The sequence below is a fragment of the Corvus kubaryi genome, unplaced genomic scaffold (assembly GCF_017639235.1).
Source record: "Corvus kubaryi isolate FWS band 111438036 unplaced genomic scaffold, C.kubaryi_AGA036_p1.0 37367, whole genome shotgun sequence".
Lineage (NCBI taxonomy): Eukaryota > Metazoa > Chordata > Aves > Passeriformes > Corvidae > Corvus > Corvus kubaryi.
The window spans coordinates 1,144,971-1,164,190 of NW_024581119.1; the positions used below are offsets into that span (position 1 = coordinate 1,144,971).

At 54.1% G+C, this 19,220-nt stretch overlaps 3 protein-coding genes across 5 annotated transcripts; 2 read left to right on the forward strand and 1 right to left on the reverse strand.

Annotated features, from left to right (window-relative positions):
* The first annotated feature begins 1 nt into the window (after nt 1).
* On the forward strand, nt 2–5,274 carry CD3E (CD3e molecule). Of its 3 annotated transcripts, XM_042034218.1 has the most exons (9): nt 4–127; nt 1,864–2,012; nt 2,109–2,211; nt 3,182–3,202; nt 3,473–3,487; nt 3,614–3,814; nt 4,101–4,253; nt 4,640–4,686; nt 4,990–5,274. In XM_042034218.1, the coding sequence occupies exons 3-9, from the start codon at nt 2,163–2,165 to the stop codon at nt 5,044–5,046; spliced, it is 543 nt and encodes a 180-aa protein (XP_041890152.1). In that variant the 5' UTR covers nt 4–127; nt 1,864–2,012; nt 2,109–2,162; the 3' UTR covers nt 5,047–5,274. The 3 variants fall into 3 exon arrangements, with proteins under 3 accessions (XP_041890155.1, XP_041890152.1, XP_041890154.1); XM_042034221.1 differs by lacking the exon at nt 1,864–2,012 and having other exon boundaries at nt 2–127; XM_042034220.1 differs by lacking the exon at nt 4–127 and having other exon boundaries at nt 1,720–2,012.
* Nucleotides 5,275–6,382: 1,108 nt separating this feature from the next.
* Nucleotides 6,383–8,390, reverse strand: LOC121667495 (T-cell surface glycoprotein CD3 gamma chain-like). The gene is made up of 5 exons (XM_042034184.1): nt 7,941–8,390; nt 7,444–7,653; nt 6,963–7,094; nt 6,763–6,803; nt 6,383–6,597 (listed from the first exon to the last, which is right to left on the reverse strand). The coding sequence occupies exons 1-5, from the start codon at nt 8,362–8,364 to the stop codon at nt 6,535–6,537; spliced, it is 870 nt and encodes a 289-aa protein (XP_041890118.1). The 5' UTR covers nt 8,365–8,390; the 3' UTR covers nt 6,383–6,534.
* A 276-nt stretch (nt 8,391–8,666) lies between these two features.
* ZW10 (zw10 kinetochore protein) lies at nt 8,667–17,168 on the forward strand. The gene is made up of 16 exons (XM_042034182.1): nt 8,667–8,807; nt 9,190–9,324; nt 9,852–9,953; nt 10,095–10,172; nt 10,284–10,443; nt 10,650–10,799; nt 11,213–11,404; nt 11,590–11,753; nt 11,939–12,121; nt 12,305–12,543; nt 12,899–12,970; nt 13,555–13,724; nt 14,281–14,411; nt 14,654–14,785; nt 14,989–15,191; nt 16,005–17,168. Exons 1-16 carry the CDS (start codon nt 8,691–8,693, stop codon nt 16,123–16,125), a joined length of 2,349 nt encoding a protein of 782 aa, XP_041890116.1. The 5' UTR covers nt 8,667–8,690; the 3' UTR covers nt 16,126–17,168.
* Nucleotides 17,169–19,220: the final 2,052 nt, after the last annotated feature.

Consider the following 19,220-nt stretch of genomic DNA (forward strand, 5'->3'; position numbering starts at 1 on the left):
GGAACGCGCGCCATTTGTTCGGCAAAAAACCTGCAAACAATCCCCAAAAGAGCAGCCCAGAACTGACAGTCCGCGGCCGCAGTGCGAGCACTCATCCAGAGGATGGAAACGTCCCACCAAACCACAGGTACCTACCCTAAAATAATCGGAACATTCAAGGATTGGGAGCCTGGCGCTCTTGGAAAAGCCAAGTGGAAAATGGGTCAGCCTGGCCGCATTCCAGGCACAGCTGGGGAAACCCTGCGGTGCTCCACAAGGGAGAAATTCCGTAGAACACGAAATATTCTGCTGGAGGCACGAGGCAGTTGTGAGAATGTGAAACGAATCCGAGCCCGTGTGTTGGCGAAATGAGGAAGTTTGCATTTGAGGGCCATAAATCACTGGCTGTGCCAGTGTTTGTGTCTGGTTCACGATCCCGTTCCAAGAAGCCATCCCAGGTTATCGGTGGTAGCTGTGGCTGGTGCTGGTTTCCTTTGCAAGGGTGCCAGGGCAGGGTTGGGGATGGTGCCTGAACCTCTGGGTGTTTGAGGGGCTCCCTTCAGGGATTTGGCGGTGGAAAAAGAGCACTGAGGCCATCAGCTCCGTGCATTGTCCCCCGAACAGAGCAGGGAATCCTGTGTCTGCTACCACATCCCTGCTAACAGCTCCGAGACACCAAGGATCTCTATCTCCCTGGGAGGGATCTGGGCCTGTTAGCCCTTCATCACTGCATCTCCCCGGATTTCCACTCAGTTACTATTGCAAAGTATCACCTCCCTTTCTTTCCTTGCCACCACGAATATTTATCAGTCTGGGGCTTTGTTCAGGTTGTGTTTAAAGTACCTGCAAGCCGATCTGCTGCCGCTTCCTAATCCTGGTTCTGCACAGGGCTGTGAACAGCCGCTGTTCCCACCTTTGCCTGCAGACTTTTGCTAATCTCCATCTTCTTTCAAAACGCGTGGACTCCAACTTTTAAAAGAAGACCACGTCCCTGGCACACCCACCAACAACCTAAATTCTCCGACGTTCCATTTGGAAACATAAATAAGGACAAGAAAGCTCTGACGGCCAAAGAGAGCACCCCAATCAAGGAAACGGGGCACAACAACGTTCCCTTTGTCCGTGCCACCTGGAGTGCCCCTGTCCCGGTGCCACGGCGGGTCTGTGCCCGCCCCAAGCCCGAGCTGGGAGGGACCGTGCCCTGCGTGCGGCGCTGGCCGGGGCAGGAGCCCCCTCTAGTGGGGCCGGGCCACTTCCCTGTGGGAGCGCCCGGGCGGGAGAGCCTCCCAAAAATGCTGCTGGGATGCCTCCGGGTGGGCCCGTGGGGAGGGGGCTGAGCGCAGAGCCGGGCAGGGAACGATGTCCCGGCCTGGCGCGCCCAAGCTCCGTTCAGGGGCTCCTGTGCTGAGCTCCGTGTGGTGCTTCTGGTTCCCTTATTCCAAACTTCCAGTGCCTGAAAGGGACCTGTAGGGAAGCTGGAGAGGGACTCTTGATCAGAAACTGTAGAATAGGACAAGGAGGAACGGTATGGAACTGGCCGAGGGCAGGGTTAGATGGGATACAGGGAAGAAGGAATTCCTCCCTGTGAGGGAGGTGAGGCCCTGGCACAGGGTACCCAGAGCAGCTTGGCCCCATCCCTGGCAGCGTCCAAGGCCGGGTTGGACGGGGCTTGGAGCACCCTGGGATGGTGGAAGGTGTCCCTGCCCATGGCAGGGGTGGAATGGGATGCTCTTTAAGGACCCTTCCACCCCAAACCATCCTGTGATTCCACGTGAAGTCGTTTGGCACAGCTGGAACTTCACAAGCTCTCACTTTGAGAAGCGGTTGGGAAGGTCCTGCTGGCGAATCTGATTCTGGCTCATTTCTCTGTCCTGCTGCTCCCAGGGCAGCTCCTGAGCCCTGCAGAGCTGGTGCAGAGCAGAGCAGCCACCCCTCGCTGGCGGTGACGTCCCATGAAGACATTTTGAGCCTCCGCACTTCCTGACCTGGGCTTATTTCACGTGTCTGGGTCTGCCTTGGCCGCTCTGGAAACAGTGAGTCCCCCAGCCCTGCCCGGGTCGTTAGCAATTCTGGGAAAAAAAATCCTGGGCCTCTTTCTTGAGAAGCCACCGTGTTCTTTCCTGCCACAGCCACGCCAGTCTGATGTGGTGGAGAGGAACAGGAGGAGGAGGAGGAACACGAGGATGAGGCTGGAGCGGTCCCTGCCCCTCCTGGGGCTCCTGCTGTGTGCAGGTGAGTCCCCAAACTGCAGGCAGCAGCGCTGGAGCTCGGTGCACTGAGAACTGAGAGGTGCCGCGGTCTTAAAGTTTGGGTTTATCCTTTATTCGTGCACTTTTCTTAAAGCATTTCGTGATCCTGGGTAAAGAACTGCAGACTCGGTGGGATATCAAGGGTGTGGCGGCAATTTCAATACCTGAGCAGTTTGAATGCTGGTTTAGGATGAGGTGCAGAGTACCTGTAGAGGCTCTAAAGAAGCCAGTAATGAGGAGAGATAAACTCGCTAGCGGTTCATTAAGAGTTGTTACAATAAGACTACAGCTACTCTGCCAATGTGCTGCAAATACCAGCGCCTAGTTTATCAGTGGCCTGTTCTGGTTTCAGATTTAAATTCATCTACATAAAATAAAAAAGCAGCAGGTCACCTTCTCTCCAGCCAAGTCCGCTGTCTGTGGAATTCAAATCTATTGTAAAAAGACAAATGTCTTTAAAGGAAATCGCAGGTCTGATTCACACCTCCTAAAATCGGTTTCTTTAATGCTCCAGAGCCTTCCGTGGAGCAAGTTGTTTCCTACAAGGCAGAAAAATAACACAGATAAACTGTTTCACAGCGTTACACCAACGTCAGGGTCCCACTCCCCAGCGAGTTCCCTTGCTGAGGACAGAGCCTCTGACCAGGGTTTTCCAGCAGTGATAATAAAGCAGAATTTTGGGGCGACAGAGTGCAATAACAACCCTTTTTCTGAGCTGGGTCGGGAAATGATTCAAGTTTCCATTCTGCGTTAGGCTGCGTTAAAAATGGCTTCCAACTCCAGAACAACATCCTGTCTCACCACCAGAATATTTCTAATGCTTTCAGCGTGAATGGGGGACTATGAACATCTCTTTCAAGCAGCTGAGTTCAGAAAGGATGTCCTGGGAGTAGGAAATCATATCATAGCAGAAGCTCAATTACTTAATAATTCTTACTCTTTTTTTTTTGCAGTTGGCACCGCAGCTCAGCAGGGTAAGTGTGTTTTACCACCATCCTTAGCTATTTAGCATGCTAAAAACCCCAAATATGCCTCCAAAGTGAGAACTAAGAGTCAAATAGAAATATTTGAATTTTGCAAATATGGCAGGGTAGGAAAAATACACTGTTTGTTAATCGACAGGGATCTTACTGATTGGAGAAATTGGTCCCTAATTATTATCAGTGTTGGGCATTTCCAACAGCACCAAGCAGTGAGGCAGTTGTGAGATGATTTTTTAACACTCCTTATTTTCTGTTTTGCAGATGAAGAACAGGAGGGTAAGTGAATTTTATCAGCATTCTTAACGGTTTAGTGTAATATAAAAACTGCAGCTGACTAAAAAAGAGGTAGAAATATTTGATGTTTCCCCTTAGTTTCCTTTCTCATTGGTCTGTCTTCCCAAGGGGAATTCCTGGTGGAGATTTCTGGCACCACGGTGACAATCACGTGTCCCTTGGAGGACGAGGGCATCAAGTGGGATCCATCTGGGAGAAGAGGGGACATCGAGGAGGGGAAGTTCATTATAAAGGACCATGACAGCACTCCTGCCAACCTGAGCTGTTCCTTGGGTAATAAGAAGCGTAAGCTGTACTTGAATGCCAGAGGTGAGTGCAGACCCTTCAGCCTGCACATTTCAGTGGCAGGTTTTGGGAGCTGGGAGTTCATTTTCAGCGCTGGGGTGGGTAAATATGGTGCTGCCAAGCCCCTTCCTGCTCTGTGTGGGCAGTAAGAGTCTGAGAGCAGATTTTTGGCAGAAGGAATCTCCCCTTTCCTTTCAGTTTGCCCTTTTCCCCTTCCCACCTGCCTGTAGCCCTGTGCCAGCACTCAGGTGAGCGAGGCCAGGGCTTTCCCTGGCTCTGAGCATCTCCCCCTCCCCTCATCCCCCGGCAGTGTGTGCCAACTGCGAGGAGCTGGATGCCCTGACCGTGGCAGGGATCATCACTGCAGACCTTCTCATCACCCTGGGGGTGCTGATCCTGGTCTATTACTTCAGCAAAGGCAGGAAGGGACGAGCCAGTGCTGGTGGGGACAGTCGGCCACGAGGTAAGAGCCATTCCAGACCCCCCTGCTCCCCGTGACATCCGCTGAGCACCCAGTGAATCCCTCGTCCCCACTGCGTGACGTGACGGAGCATCCTCTGCTCTCCAGGAGCTTCCAAACGATGCTCCTGCTTCCCACGTGTTCTCCAGGCTGCCTGTGTGTGCAGGGATGGGAGTGGCTGCTGTGCCAAAGGCTCCCTGCACACAGGAACCCGTTTCCCAGGCTGTTGTGCTGGAGCCAACCCTCCAGCTCCTGGCAGCAGCTGCATCTTCAAGAGCTCAGAATAAAGCCATGGGAGCTGACCCATGGTGTGCCTGGCTCTGGGATCATCCTGGAAGTCCCTCGTGACAGGAATCCCCAAGGATTCCCTCTCTGTGCCTCTGTTTCAGGTCCGAAGATGCAGCGCCCTCCCCCTGTCCCAAACCCGGACTATGAGGTGAGGACTATCCCTGGGCTTTCCATCCCTGCTGCCTGGGGAGGGATAGCCAGGGCCGGGACTGGGGCTGATAGCCAGGTCATCTATCCTTGAGGAAGCATCCAGTCAAGCTCCAAGTTTTCCTGACAGTGGAGGAAAAAGGTGGTGAAGGTGCAGCCCCTTTTCCTGGTGCTGCCACAGGGATGTATTTGGGAGCAGAACTGCAGCTTCCCCTGCGCTGCCCCTGCTCTGTTGTGCTTTTCTCCACGTATTGTGCGGGCTCAGGTAAGGATTCCTGAACCAGGATCTCTGCTGTTCCCACAGCCCATCCGGAAAGGCCAGCGGGAGGTGTATGCAGGCCTGGAATCCAGGGGCTTCTGAAATCCCCGGGGATGACAGGCTGGAAGCCAGCAGCACTGGGGCTGAACGCTTCTGCCCAGCTTGTTCCCAGCTCTCTGCAGCTCTGCTGAGGCCCTGGCATTTTGGGATAAGCCACAGGACAGGGACACGCTGTCGCACCCTGGGGCGTGCTTGGGTTTGCCATCAGGGAACAGAAATGAGCACATTGGCAAGAGGAGTTTTCCTTCTCATTAAAGGACTGCAGCCTCACTGGTGGTTCCTGGTCTCCTTTTCCCCTCACACTTCTCTCTGCTCCAGTTGGTTTTCCCTCCAATTTAATTTCTGCCCTCAGTGGCTCCATCTGCTCCCGTGGGGCTGAGAGTGGGTCCTTCTCAGAGGGATTTGCCTCTGACCTCGTCCTGCTCTCACCTTCACAGCCTGACCCTCATTTGCAGCCAAAGGAGCAGAGGCAGGCAGTAAAAACCCCCAAACAGCCCAGCAGCAGCGGCACAGGTTAAGAAGGGCCCCTGGGTTGCTTTGATGCCTGCAAAGGTTTCAGGTCGAACCCTGGCTGAGCCACCCCCGTTTGTTCCTGAGCAGAGCAGCAGCTCTGAGCAGAGGAAGCGGCAGCAGAGCCGGGCTGGGGGCGGTTCAGCCCCGGCGAGGTGAACACCAGCAGCTCCGGCAGCTCCGGGGCAGAGCCGCGCGCCCGCAGGATGCGGTTCAGAGGCACAGCTGGGTTTATTCACCACAACAGGCCCCACACCCCGAGCAGGGAGATGGCAAGATACACACAGCACTAACCCCCAGCAGCTCCAAAACCACTCAGGGCCATGTTCTTACCTGCTGCAAACCAGCACTGCTGCAGGGCCGCCTGCTCAGCCCAGCCGTGCAGGACATTCCCACCCTGGAGTAGGGTGGGAGAAGCTTGGACCGCTCTGGGTGTATGGAGCCTAAATTTTGCTTCAAAAAACCTAAATTTTGCTACACCCCAGTGCTTCTACCACCATTTTTGGGGTACAGCAATGTACAAGTTTGCCCCAGTGTTTGCCCCAACCAGTACCATCCCACACATTCCTTGTCTCAGCAGGATCAGCACTCACCCAGTGACAACAACTCTGCCTCTGTGCTTACCTGCACCAAAGGAATACCTCTTTGTCCTTCCAAGGGTGAGGCGATGCTGGCTGGCCCTGTCTGGTGCCAGTGTCCCATTCTGGGGACTCAGACCACATGAACTGTTTCTGCTCAGGGCTGGGGAGCGGAGACCTGGCCTGCCCAGTGACCAGATCCCACCCCAAGTGCACCTTCCCAGCCACCAGATCCCATCCCGTGGGCGCCTTCCCCAGGACCTCGACACAAACGGATGGAGCAGGGAGGCTGTGGGACAGGCTCATCTTTAATGACAGGAATACAGAAGTGCAAGAGGTCATGGAATGATCACAGTGCTACAAGCAGCCCATCCTGGAGGGGCCTCCAAGCAAAACCAGCGCGCTGGTGAAGGCAGTCACAGAGTGTCAGAGTCTTCCCACTTCACTTGCGGGCGCGGGCAGGAGCCAGCCGGCTGTACTGCTCATCCTCCCGCTCTCCAAGGGGCTGGGAGGGGGAAAAAAAGGGGACATGAGCCAAAACTGTGCCTGCCCAGCCCTGGGAGGGGGAGCTGGATCAGCCTTTGGGAAGATTCTCTCCACACTGAGGTGCTGAAGGTGTCCTCCCCCCCCCCCACACACAGAGGGGTGCTGAAGGTGCCCCCACACTGACCTGGTAAAGCTCGTTGGCAATCAGGTTCTGCCTGTCAGAAGCTGAAGGAAGAAAGAAGGTCAGGGTCAAGGATCAGGGGAGCCATGGGCAATGTGGGGAACATTTACAAACAAACCCAAGAGCTGGCTGCGGCCCCGGGGCACCACACACGGCCCCCGGAGGTGCCCAGGCACAGCCCTCGGGGCTCTCCCGTCCCTCACCTCGTGATGTGTGTCCCCTGTCGTGGCCAGTGATGCAGTACACGGCCACTGCCAGGAACAGCGTGGCCACGGCGTCCGCGATGACGATGCCCGAGATGGTGGGAGCGTCCACTTCGATGCAGTTCTGGCACACTGGAAGCCCAAAAGGACACGGACACTGAGAGCAGGGGCACATCCAGAGTGCTCAGCCAGCTCTGCCAGTCCAGGCCCCAGCCCCGCCAACAGAGACCAGCTGGGTTTGCCGTGTGAGCCGGGGCAGTGGCACAAGCTGCCACGTGTCCCCCACACCCAGTGCAGGGCCAGAGAGGCAGGTTATGGCACTAAATAAGGCTGCAAAGCTGCCACAGTGACACCACACACAGAGGAACCTGCAGCAAACTGGTGGAGACACCCCCAGACAAGGGGAAATTCCCTCAAGATTTTGCTTGGGTGAAAACTCCAAGCAGCTCTGGCTCTAGAAAAGCAGGTGTGCAACACTTACTCCGATAGTGCACCTGGAGGCTTTTCCTTTGGCCTCCTGTCTCACACACGTAGAGACCTCTGGGATCGTCGTAAGCTGCGCTCAGCTCCAGCTGTGCTTCGTTTCCCACAGTATTCCCATCTTTCCACCATGTGATGTTTTTGTTGCCTTGGCCTCGCACACATTCCAAGAACACCCTTCCACTGAATTCCTTCACGAATATCTCCTGCCCTGTGAAAGGAAGAGAGAGCAGAGAGCTTCACCTCTGAGTTACCGACAGCGGTGCAGAGCTCGGAGCTCCTTATGGGGATGAAGCACCACATCAGACTGTCCCAAAAAAACTCTGGGAAAAGCAGACTCTCCCATCCTTGTTGCACCGATTCCTTTTTCCCCATCGACATTCCAAACCTCATTCTCTGGCGGAAAACCTCATCGAGCCGCGGGGCTCCCTGCCAGCACCCCTCCCAGCATCTCCAGGAACAAGTGTCCGGCCGCTGACCCCACACCTGCGGACTCACCTCGGACGCCCCAGCTGGCCACGGCCAGGCTGGCCAGCAGTGCCCAGGCACTCAGGACCTTCCCCCTCATGGTGGCACAGCGGTGCCAGCCCTGTCCCCGCTCGCAGGACGTGCGGAGAGAGCTGCTCACCCACCACAAGGCACCGCCCGCCCGGGGCTGCGTCAGGTACCGGATGCTGGGGGCCGATCCTCGCTCCCCCGGCAGCTGGGGATGGATGAGGGGCTCGGCGCCGGCCTCCTCACCCCAGCGCAGCCTGCAGCCCGTGGAAGGGTTCTGAGGACGTGAGGGGCCGAGGTCGGGATCCCCTCTGCAGCCATGGGCTTCCAGCAGCCAGGGACCCCCAGGAGTCAAGGTGCCCCAAGTCCACAGAACCCAGCAGCATTCACAGGTCCTCCAGCATCCAGGGAGTCCCCCCCCCAGCATCCAGAGACCCCTGCAGAGCTGGGGAGCCCCCAGTATTTCCATGTCCCTCCCCAGTCACTGCCCCCCTACAGTCACAGACTGCCAGCATCTACTGGTGTCCCCCCAGCCATAGACCTCCAGCATCCACTGGTGTGCCCCCAGCAGCCACAGCTCACGCCACCCACAGAACCCTGCAGCAGCCCCCCGGCATCTCCGTGTCCCCACAACCGCGGACCCCGACCCCGCCATCTCGGGGTGTCACCGCGCAGCCTCGAACCCGCGGCCCCCGCGATCGAGCTCCGCCCCGCGGCCCCGTGTCCCTCGCGGCCGCCGTAGGGTGCGCGGCCATGGCGGGCAGAGCGGGCTCGCTGGTGGCGGCCGTGCTGGAGCACTCGGGCCAGCTGGACAAGGAGCACCTGGGGGCCCACGTCGGGCGCCTCTCCCGCCGCGTCGAGGAGCTCAAGGTAAGGGACGGGAATGGAGGGGGCGTGGGGAGAGGCGCGGGACCGGCGCTGCGGCGGAGCCGCTCAGGACCGGGGTGTCCAGCACTGCGTCAGCTCGGGGTGCCCAGCCCTGGGTCAGGGGGTTCCCAGCCCTGGTTCATCCCGGGATGTCCAGCCCGGGGTCAGGGGGTACCCAGCCCTGGTTCATCCCGGGATGTCCAGCCCGGGGTCAGGGGGTGCCCAGCGCTGGTTCATCCCGCGGTGCCCCAGCCCGGGGTCAGGGGGTGCCCAGCCCTGGTTCATCCCGCGGTGCCCCAGCCCTGTCAGGCTCGCTTGCTCTGCTCCCGGCGCTCCTGTGCTGCTCCCCGCGGGGTGACGCTGTCGCGCTGCTCACTGTCCGTAGGAAGAGGTCTGGACCATGATGAACAGCAAATACAGCGAGTTCCTGCCCAGCGTGCAGAACAGAGAGGACCTGGTGGCAGAGGTGGAGGGGCTGTGCATGGACATCGACCTACTCAAGGCGGCCATCGAGAACGAGGTGACTCCGGGGGGGACATTCCGCTCCATTTCATCCCAAATCTGTAGCCCCACCCCGGCACGGAGTGTTGGGATTGGTTTGGGGGAGGAGGGCGCAGCCCCAAATGTGCCAGAGCTCAAGGAGTGTCCGGACAACCCTTTCATGATGGGATTTTGGGGTGAGTGGCAGGACTCGATGATCCTGGGGGTCCCTTCCAGCTCAGGAGATTCTGTGATTCTGTGACTGAGATCCCTGGGTGGTCCTAAAGAATGCCTTGAGGTGGCACCAGGGTGTACATTAAGAGCTGTCATTAAGGGATCGTCACTCCTGTGTAGGTAGAGAAGTGTGTCACAGTGTCCTTCAGAGAGAAGGACCAGCCTTGGCTGTGGCAGGGGTTGTGACACAGGAATAAAAAGGATGGAGTCTTTTTTTCCTTCTCACCAAATTATTCTGTGAACAGAAATAAATGATAAATGAAATTTAAAGTAAGAGAAAAATGTGTGTGCTAACAAATGCTGCCAGCGAACTGAAAAATCTTGTTATTTTAGGTCCAGCAAGATCTAAATGTCGCTGTTACTGAGTTCACAGAGCTGAAGCAGCAGCTGGAGAGGGACTCAGTGGTCTTGAGTGTCCTGAAAAAGCTTCAGGAGGTGAGGAGGGGGAGCAAAAAATCCTGCTCCCCCGTCTCAGATATTATTCTGGGCTTCCCTTTGGAATAAGTGGCTGTAGCCTACAAATTGTAGTGTAGGAGCAGAGCTGCAGTGACACCTGCGTGTGTTTGGCCCTTGCAGTTTGACACAGCTGTGAAAGAGTTCAGCACTGCCCTGCTGGAAGAGAGGTACATGCGAGCAGCTCAGCGGCTGGAAAAGGTAACAGTGACCCCTTGGCAATGTAGATTCATGCACTGAATAAGTTGCAGAGGATGCTTTTCCCTGGCAGGGGCAGCGCTTGCCTGAGCTGTGTTTGCTCTCCCCCACCAGGCACGGAGCAGCCTCAGGAACGTGGAATCCCACAGGGGCTTTGAGCTGAGGATCCCGAAGGCCCTGCGCAAGGAGCTCACGGTGCAGGAGCAGAGCATCATCTACCAGCTCGGGAAGGAGTGGCAGAAGCTGATTGTGTGGAAGCTTCCCCATTCCAAAGGTGCTCACAGGTTTTCCTCTCTTTCCTTTCACTCTTTTCGCCCCACTGAAGTGCCTGCTCTCACCTGCCAGGTGGGACATGCAGTGAAACTCTTGGACTGAGGGGGTTAAACGAGCTCTTGCTCTGGGAGATCTTCGCTTCAGCTGACTGCAGTGGCTTCTGCTGTGACACTGTGACAGCCCTGGGCGTGTCTGGTCTGTGTGCAGGGAGCAGCAGCCTGGAGGCCGTCGTGCTCTCGGAGCTGCACTTACACGCGGTGCCGCCGCAGGGTGAGGACACTGCTGTCCCAGCCGTCGCTGCCGTGCTGCAGGCCTTGGCTGTCATGGGAGAGCTGCACTACAAGCTCAAAGATTTTGGTAAGACTGACCCCAGAAACAGCCCCAGTAGCTCAGGTGGATAGTTCAGGCTTGTTTTAACGTGGATAGTGAGATCCACTTCACTCCAGCAGGACGCTGGAAAACGTCTCTCTCCTGGCTTGTGTTTCCCGCTGGGGTGAATGCTGGGGTTCTTATTAATAGGAGAATATTCATCCCAGTATTTACCTGGGATTATGTATCCTTTCCTGACAATTCAGTGTACTTTTGATCTATGACTATGTGGTTTCATAGTCTGATGCTTAAAGAGCCTTACCTCATTAGTAATTCCCTGATAGAACTGATCGAGGGGGTGTTCCTTCCACTCCTTGCAGTCTCTAAATCCAGAATAGTCAGGGTTGGACCTCACTGGAGCAATCTGCTGTTGGAAAACCTCTGTTTTTCCCTTTCCTCAGGCCAGTTGTTGATGGAATACATCCTGAAGCCGCTGATCTCCTACCCATCTCTGGAGCCAGTCACAGAGGAGCAGCCAGATGTGTTCATCCTGAGGTTTAGGTCCCAGGAGCCTGCCTTGGATGAGTTCTCTCCTATAAAGGTGTTTGACAAGATCAAGCTGATTTTTGAAGTTCTGCACAAATACCTGCTAAGTAGGTAGTTCCTCTCTTTTGGAATTAGTCATGATCAATTAATTTAATGAGAGTTTTTTAGAATATCTGATTGTTAGTCAGCATTACGTGCAAGGAAAATTAAGGAGGAAAGGCCTTTGAACTGATGGAGGGTCTGGTCCAGGAAGCAGCTGTATTAAAATCCATTTTTCTTCTCTGGGATGCAGATGTGCCTCTGGAGGAGCCTGGGAAAGGCGGAAAGGACGGCAGAGTCACCCTGGCAGAGCTGCTGGGGGAGCTCATCTGGGAGGAGCTCTCAAACTGCCTCATTCACAGCTGCCTGGTGCACTCCCTCCCAACCAGCAGCAGCCAGCTGGAGCAGTACAAAGAGGTGGGTCCCAAAAACCCCCTCAGGCTTGAACACAGAGCCCAGGCACTCCAGTGTGATGTCATTCCAGTGCTTAATGCCCTCCAAAGCCTCCTTCATCCTTTGCTTTCGGCTTTGATACCCAATTTTAACTTTGTTCTGTGGTTTAGGGAGCCTGTGCTAACACAGAACACATCTGCTCTCCTCAGGTGATCGAATCCACAAAGGAATTTGAGAAAGCCCTGAAGGAGATGCAGTTTTTGAAGCAAGACAAGACTGCCTTGCTGAAATACGCCTGCAACGTCAATTTCCACTTCGCCAACAAGAAGTGCCAGGATTTGATCAAGGCAGCCAGGAAGCTGATGACCTCAGAAATACACAACACTGTAAAGGTGACTGGGGATGCCTCACACAGCTTTTCCATCTGGAAAACAATCTCTAAATATTTTTTAATAGTGCTGCAGTCTTGTGTTTATTGTGAGTCTTAAATCTCTGCCATTCAGTGCTTTTTAATCTTGCAGATTCTCCTTTCTGAGCTCTAAATTCTGTTACCCCTCTCTCTTGTTTTCCCTTAGATCACACCCGATTCCAGCGCAGCCCTACCGGAGCTCCCTGCTCCTTGGTCAGGAGACCACCCGAAAACGCACGGACCTTCCAACCTTCTGGACAGTGGGACCGTGAATTTGGGCAGTGAGAGCAGTCTGAGCCAGTCCACCCTGTCCCTGCCCACGTGCCGCATCAGCTCCTCCGTGCAGCAGCTCATGGAGCTGGCTTATAACACAATGGAGGAGGCCAAAACCAGCACAAAGTTCTGGTACTGTTGCCTTCCCCTCCCTCCCAGAAATGAAACTCGAGATAATTTTAGTAAGGAGGTGCATCTTTATTTGAAGGTCTCCAGGGGCAGTTGTGGAGAAGGTTCACACGTGGAGGGGCAGGGACAGTGTCCCCTTTCTTCTGGGGCTTCACGTATCTCCCTTCACACTGAACCTCGAGGTCACCACAGCCTTTGTGAGCTTTCCAGAGTGTTGACAGTGCTGCCATTGATCCTGACAATCTCCTCTTTGTGCCAGTGCTTCACTGCTCATAAAACCTTGTTCTGGGGCAGGTTGAGGGTTAGCTGTGAACAAGACATTAATGGCAGGCTGACATGAGGCCTCTTTCCCTTGTAGCTGTCTGCAGCTCTGCAACTGCGTCCGGGACATCTTCCACGTCTTCTGTGAGGTCGTGCCCAAATACCACAGGTGAGTGTGTCCATGTTTCCTGTTCTGAGGGGCAGTAATGCTGTTGGAACAGTCCCACTTGTCCACTACAGCCAGGGGCTCCATCAGGAGAAATCAACTATTCAATCTGTGATTAAACCATACCTGTGCAAAGCCGGTGCTCGAGAGTTTCTGCGTTGTCAATCTTACAGTGAAGGGCATGGGTGAAGTTCTCACACAGCTGTATTTGTTTCCAGCCACGTAACTTTGACCCCAGGTCTGATGCACAGATTTTTCATGATGTTTTGTCTGCAATAAGAGCAGCAGTGGAGGTGGAAAGGTCACAATCCTGTTAGACAACTTCTCTCCCTTTTCCTCCCCGTAACTTTGCTGTAACAAAATACATTCCTGTTTGAAAGTCCATGGCTGGAAACAGTGTGGGATAACACAGGGTTCAAATGCCTCAGTGCCATTTTTTTTCCTGCCAGTTCCTGTGGGGATGTGAGAAGTTAAATGTTTTAACTCTGATGTCAGTCGGGCCTTGCCTAGGGCAGACATGACCATTTTTCTAACAGAACCAGCTCTAAATAAACCCATTTCTTCCTTTTGCCTTCGTGTTGGGCCAGGGAGAACCTGCAGAAGCTGCCCCAGCTGGCTGCCATCCACTACAACAACTGCATGTACATCGTCCACCACCTGCTCACCCTGGGCCACCAGTTCCGCTACCTCACCGGCGCCGTGCTCAGCGACTGCGGAGGCACCTTCGTGGACATGGTGCCTGACTTCAGGAAGCTGGGTAACTTCCCACCTTTCCCTCTTGAAACTTGCTCATGGATCACGTGGGAATCAACCCTGGCAGTTGCTGCTGAATGGTTTCATGCAGGTGTGGCTGCTCACTCAGTGCGGGCAGCGGATTGGTATTTTTGAACAGGTGGCATTTTCCAGTTTAGGAAGTTTTGGCTCTTTGAAACCCGTATCTCCTTGTCCTGAGCTGAGTCCCAAGAGCAGTTTGGTGTCCTGCCAGATGCAGCACTGTGTTTTTGGGTCTGCTGCTCAGTCCTGTGATATTTTCATTCGTTATCCTATAGAAATAAATTCCGAGATGAGTTTGTGTGAGCTAACAGGAGTCATCCACAGTTCATTCTGCTACTCTGCTGCTTTTTCCAGCAGTGTTGTAGCAATGCAAGCTGCACGAGAGCTCACTGGTTAAACTGGCTCTGGGAGATTGTTTGGAGACTGGAAATGTGATTAAAAATAAAACATTATAGCAAGTTCATTATTCAGCACTTACAGTCATAAATAGGCAGAGCAAATTTAATAATTGCTTCTCTCTGCTCATTTTGCTCCTGAAGGGATGGAGTGTTTTCTGGCTCAGATGCAAGTGCAGAAGCGAGGAGTCCTGGACAGGCTCTGGAGTGCCAGGAATTTTTCCAATATGGATGATGATGAGAATTACCGTGCAGCAAATAAATCCATAAAGCAGGTAAGGAAGGCAGAGAAAGAACACCCCAGTGCCTGCAGGTATCATGGGGAGGGTACAGTGTGTAATCCCAGTCCTGAGAGCTGTGGGACTGCTATTTTCTGCCATGATGCTTCGGGGTTTTTTGTCCCAGGCTGTGTCTTTAGCAGGGTTGCTCCGCTGTTTCTCCCCGTTTGTACTCAGCTGATCCCCTGGGGCCTGCCCCAGTGTTGTTCCTGGTGTCACACTCAGCTGTTGCCTTGCAGGTGCTGCATCAGCTGAGGGGGCTGGGCACGGTGTGGCAGGATGTGCTCCCTGTGCACGTGTACTGCAAGGCCATGGGGACCTTACTGAACACAGCCCTGGCAGAGATTGTCACCAGGATTACTGCCCTGGAGGTAACAGCCACAGGGGGTGCTGGGGACAGCGTTTGTCACCTCCAGAAACTCTCCCCACAATCACATTTCGGGGGAAGGGTTCACTCAGACAGAAATTATAATGGTGTGTCCGTGGGAAATACTCACCGTCCAAATTTTCCATCTCGCTTGGCACTCCAAAATTAAAGTTCACTTCCCCTCTGTTCATGTTTTCCCCTTCCCAGGATATTTCTGCAGAGGGTGCAGACAGGCTGTACTCACTCTGCAAGATCATGGTGGATGAGGGACCCCAAGTTTTCACCCCTCTGCTTGAAGAGGACAAAAATAAGAAGTACCAGGAGGAAGTTCCTGTCTATGTGCAGAAGTGGATGACATTCAGGGAGCTGATGATCATCCTGCGGGCCAACCTCCAGGAGATCGTGGATCGGTAGGTGTTCTCCTTTCCAGCTGGTTCTCCAGACCTGTGCCAGGGAGTTGGGGTTCAGAGGAGAGGCAGAAACTGCTAGCAAGGGTCAGGATCAGCTCCTGGTTGTGGCTGGGTCTTCACAGCCCATTTAAAATTTGCTCATGTATTTCTTTTCTGAAGAGAAAAGCAAAATGGTAAAAAAACAGGTGCCATGAGAGATCCAAAGCACAGCTTGTGCATCCCCTTGGCTTCTCCAAGTTCAGGAATACTTCACAGGGAGCAGCCTGGCATTTTGCCTGCTGCTGTCCTTCCACCCAAGTGCTTTTTTCTTCCTCCTTTTGCCTTGCAATGGGGAATTCATCTGCCTTATCCATAAGGATTTGCATCGTTATTTCTGTTACTTTAGTTGGCATGAGTTGTCAGCAGCTGGGCATTCCCTGCTCCCAGCTGCCTCCCAGAGAGCTCTGAAGGGCAGAACACCCTGTCTCCAGCAGGTAAAGCCAGGAAGGGACAGGGAAAGCAGCTCCTGCCCTGGGCCCTGCTCTTGGAAACATCTAAGTCACCAAAGCTTCCCAACTCTTCCACCAGTGCATAAAGCACTTTTTTGTGTTGTTAAGGAGGCAAATGGGAGTTTTGCAGGCAGGCTCTAGTCTTATTTAGGAGAAGGAAAAGGTTCTGAGTGCAAAAATCACCTCCCACCTTTGTGTACCTGGCTAAACAATTCTGGACTCCCGTACCTGGATTGCTGGCGCTGGCACAGGTCCTTGGAGGCTCGTTTGAGGTGCCATTTCTGGGCAAGTGGGTGAAATAAAGCTCTCCCTGTCTCCCCTCCAGGTGGGCAGATGGGAAGGGGCCTCTGGCAGAGCAGTTCTCAGCAGCTGAGGTGAAGAGCCTGATCCGAGCCTTGTTCCAGAACACAGAGAGGAGAGCGGCAGCACTGGCCAAGATCAAGTGACTCCAGTTTACACGTGCACCTGCACCTCGTGGTGCTGCAGAGCAAACCAACACTTCCAAACACGTTTTTGGTTGCACCTTTCTTATTTGTACTGGTCTGGAAAACTTGGGAATTGGGGAAGCGCTCCCTGGAGTTTGGCTGGGGGGAAGGAGCATTTCCTGGCTCAGTGTTTGTGTAACCTCATCTCAGGCTGGGCTCAGGGCGCTGCAGGGGCGTTCTCAGTGCTCAGCTGGGACTCTTCTATGCAGTTCTGTGTCAGGGGACCTGCAGCCCCTCTGTGACCTCCTCTGTCCCTCAAACCACACATGGAAGCCACTTGGATGTCCTTCCAAACTTTCCCATCTCAGGTTCCCCTGAGGAGCAGACCTTAAGGGGGAGACAGTTTAGGGAGGGATGTGGGGAAGAGAGATCCTGTGCTGAATGAACCATTGATTCTCACAAGGAGGAAAATTCTCTTACTTCTCATGGAAAATGTCTTCAAACTGACTTAGAACTTTTCAATCCCACTTTCCCAACTGTAGAAGCCATTTCAGCTCGTTCCTTTATGTTTTTGTTGGGTGTGAACTGGGTAACTGTGGTGTCTTTCTGGTGTTACATTTTCTGTCCTTAAAGAATAATGAGAGAAATAATAGAAAATAATGAAAAACCAGTATAAAAAGGGAATGAAAGGTACACTCACAGCGTTGTCTCTTAAGTCACAAAAGGCTCTGTTTGATCCTTCCTGCCCTGTCAGGCTTAGAAGATTTTCAGTCAGAGTTTAATATTTTAATTTGTTGTCTCCTGTTGTCTCCTTGTCCTTGGCACTTTTGTTCCAAGTGTTTGTGCAGGGGCTGAGGCTTTCCTGTCACCCCAGTCCTCACAGAAACCCCTCTGGTTTTGTTTTTCCCTCCTCCAAGTGTTCCCAGAACACTGGCATCTCGTGGGGTCCCCAGCCCCCTTAAACATGGCCAAAAAACATCTATTTTGAAAAACACTTCTCCCCTGTAGATTGTTCACAGAATTGTAATTTCCTACTTTCTTTAATAAACTATTTCTACTGAGCACATCTGGGAGTCTCTTTGGGTTACAGTGACACAGGAGGAGCCAGTCCTGGGCTGTTTGGCACTTGTAGGAAGGGCACAGTGTTGGTCTGTGGAGTCTGTCCTTGCCTGATTTCTAGTGGATCTAATAAAAGAAATAAAAAAGGAACCAAAAAAAGGAATCAGTACCATGAAAGAGGCTCAGCCAAGGGGGCCTAGTCAGGCAGATCATGGAATCACAGCCCGGTTTGGGTCCGTAAAGCTCATCCAGTGCCACCCCCTGCCAGGTGCCACCACCCCAGGTTGCTCCAAGCCCTGTCCAACCTGGCCCGGAGCACTTCCAGGGAGCATCCAAACCTCAGGGCAGCCTGTGCCTCACCAAGGGCCTTAAGAAGTTAAGTTAATGCCCTTTTCCCCCCCGTTTCCAAACAGTTCATTTGTCATTTGTCGGCTGAGCTGCAAGTTGCTGAGGACCCAAATCCCAGAGAGGGAAAAGGGAAAGGCTTTTCAGGAGGCTGGATGGAATTCCTGCTTTTTAACCGCAGGGGAGTCACCCCGGGGTGGCACTCGGAGCACTTTGGCACCGGGGTGACCCCGAGACGGAGCAGAGCCCGGCTGTGCCCCCGGGCTGGCCCCACATCGCAGCCCAGACAGGCAGCCCCGGCTGTGACACACGGTGGCCACTCGCCCTCCCCGGCAGCCCGGATGAAGTCCCAGTGATGTCACCGAGGCTGCAGGGCGGCCAGGTCCCTGCAGCATCCCCATCTGCAGGGGCTGGACTGCTCTGCCCAGCCCCTTCCTCTTCAGAGCCAAAAACCCAACAGAAAGCTACCCCCCCCCTCCGGAGTTTTCAGCGATTTCTCCGGCACTGACTGGCCCCAGGGGCACCAGGGAAAATACAACAATCCTTACTGAGAAGGCTGAGGAGGAAACCCAGATGTGTGACAGTCCTAAGGTGCCGGCCCCCCCCCCCCCCCCGCAGGGAACATTCCAGGCTCAGCAAATCCAGCAGCGAGGAATTCCTGCAGAGCCCTGCAGAGCCCTGAGCCTGCTGGCACGGAGCTTCCACCCCATTAACTGCTCCTGTCCCCAGGGTCCCGGCACAGGCAAAGGTAGGGCGATGTTCCTGAGCTGCCCGGGGCTGCAGTTCCAGCAGCTGCTCTCCCTGAACCCCTGCCCTGCTCTCTTTCGGGGCTGTTTCCTCCAGGATTTCACCCCAGCTGTTGAACAGCAGTCAAACAGGCGCTGGGTTTGGTTTTTTCACTCCCTGCTCCTGGAGGGGGCACTGAAATCCACGTCAAGGGCAGCAGGATTTTCCCTTTCTGGTTCTTTCTCAAGAAGCATTGCCTTTGGAGAACCTTCCTGCACCGTGTGCTTCCCTGGGGACACATCCCTGGCAGGGCTTTGGCTCTACGAGGTATAAAATGGAGTTGCAATCACCGTCCTGCCAGGGAGTTATCCACCTGCGAAGATCTACAGGTCTCTGGGTGCTCTTTAGAGGCTGCTAAACACCCGGTAAAATTAACTCCGTGCGCTCCAGGGCAGCCTCCGCTTTCCCTGGGCAGTTAAGCTGCCAGCATTCCCGGGAAATCTGTCATTGTTCAGCTCAGCGGCTTCTCCCTCAGCGAGGAAAAGGCGAATCCAGGAGTGGCAGGATATTCCTGCCAGTCTTCGAAGTGAGATATTCGAGTGAGAGGCTGCCCAACCTAACCTCCTTCCTCGGGACAGAAATGAAGGTTTCCCCAGCCAGCAGCAGCTTTTTTCCTGTGCTCAGATCCTGGTTGTGTTCTCCTGCATCCGGACTTTCTTCCCCTCCACGACACAGCACAAAGTCTTGGCCAGTGCTGCTACCCAAAAACATCTGCCTCCAAGCTCCCTCACACAGCCTCATTATGGATCCTAATTAAATAATTACACATTTTCACTCTCTGTAATTACAGCCACTACTTATGTAAATAAATATGCTGCCTGCGATTACAAAATTATGAAAAGCTATTAGAAAATATAGATTCGGTTGAGGAGAAAATCACTTCAGAGCAGCTCCTGCCCAGGCCCGCGCCTCCCGAGCAGCTCTCC

What these genes read in the sequence shown, in the direction of transcription:
- CD3E (XM_042034221.1), top strand. Translation starts at nt 2,163, where the DNA reads ATGAGGCTGGAGCGGTCCCTGCCCCTCCTGGGGCTCCTGCTGTGTGCA. An exon ending in GCTGTACTTGAATGCCAGAG is followed by an intron (nt 3,815 to 4,100) that starts GTGAGTGCAGAC and finishes ATCCCCCGGCAG; the next exon opens with TGTGTGCCAACTGCGAGGAG. An exon ending in TGGGGACAGTCGGCCACGAG is followed by an intron (nt 4,254 to 4,639) that starts GTAAGAGCCATT and finishes CCTCTGTTTCAG; the next exon opens with GTCCGAAGATGCAGCGCCCT.
- LOC121667495 (XM_042034184.1), bottom strand. Translation starts at nt 8,364, where the DNA reads ATGCTGGGGGGGGGACTCCCTGGATGCTGGAGGACCTGTGAATGCTGC. An exon ending in GGCCAGCTGGGGCGTCCGAG is followed by an intron (nt 7,654 to 7,940) that starts GTGAGTCCGCAG and finishes TTCCTTTCACAG; the next exon opens with GGCAGGAGATATTCGTGAAG. An exon ending in CAGGGGACACACATCACGAG is followed by an intron (nt 6,804 to 6,962) that starts GTGAGGGACGGG and finishes TTCTTCCTTCAG; the next exon opens with CTTCTGACAGGCAGAACCTG.
- ZW10 (XM_042034182.1), top strand. Translation starts at nt 8,691, where the DNA reads ATGGCGGGCAGAGCGGGCTCGCTGGTGGCGGCCGTGCTGGAGCACTCG. An exon ending in TCCTGAAAAAGCTTCAGGAG is followed by an intron (nt 9,954 to 10,094) that starts GTGAGGAGGGGG and finishes TGGCCCTTGCAG; the next exon opens with TTTGACACAGCTGTGAAAGA. An exon ending in AAATACACAACACTGTAAAG is followed by an intron (nt 12,122 to 12,304) that starts GTGACTGGGGAT and finishes GTTTTCCCTTAG; the next exon opens with ATCACACCCGATTCCAGCGC.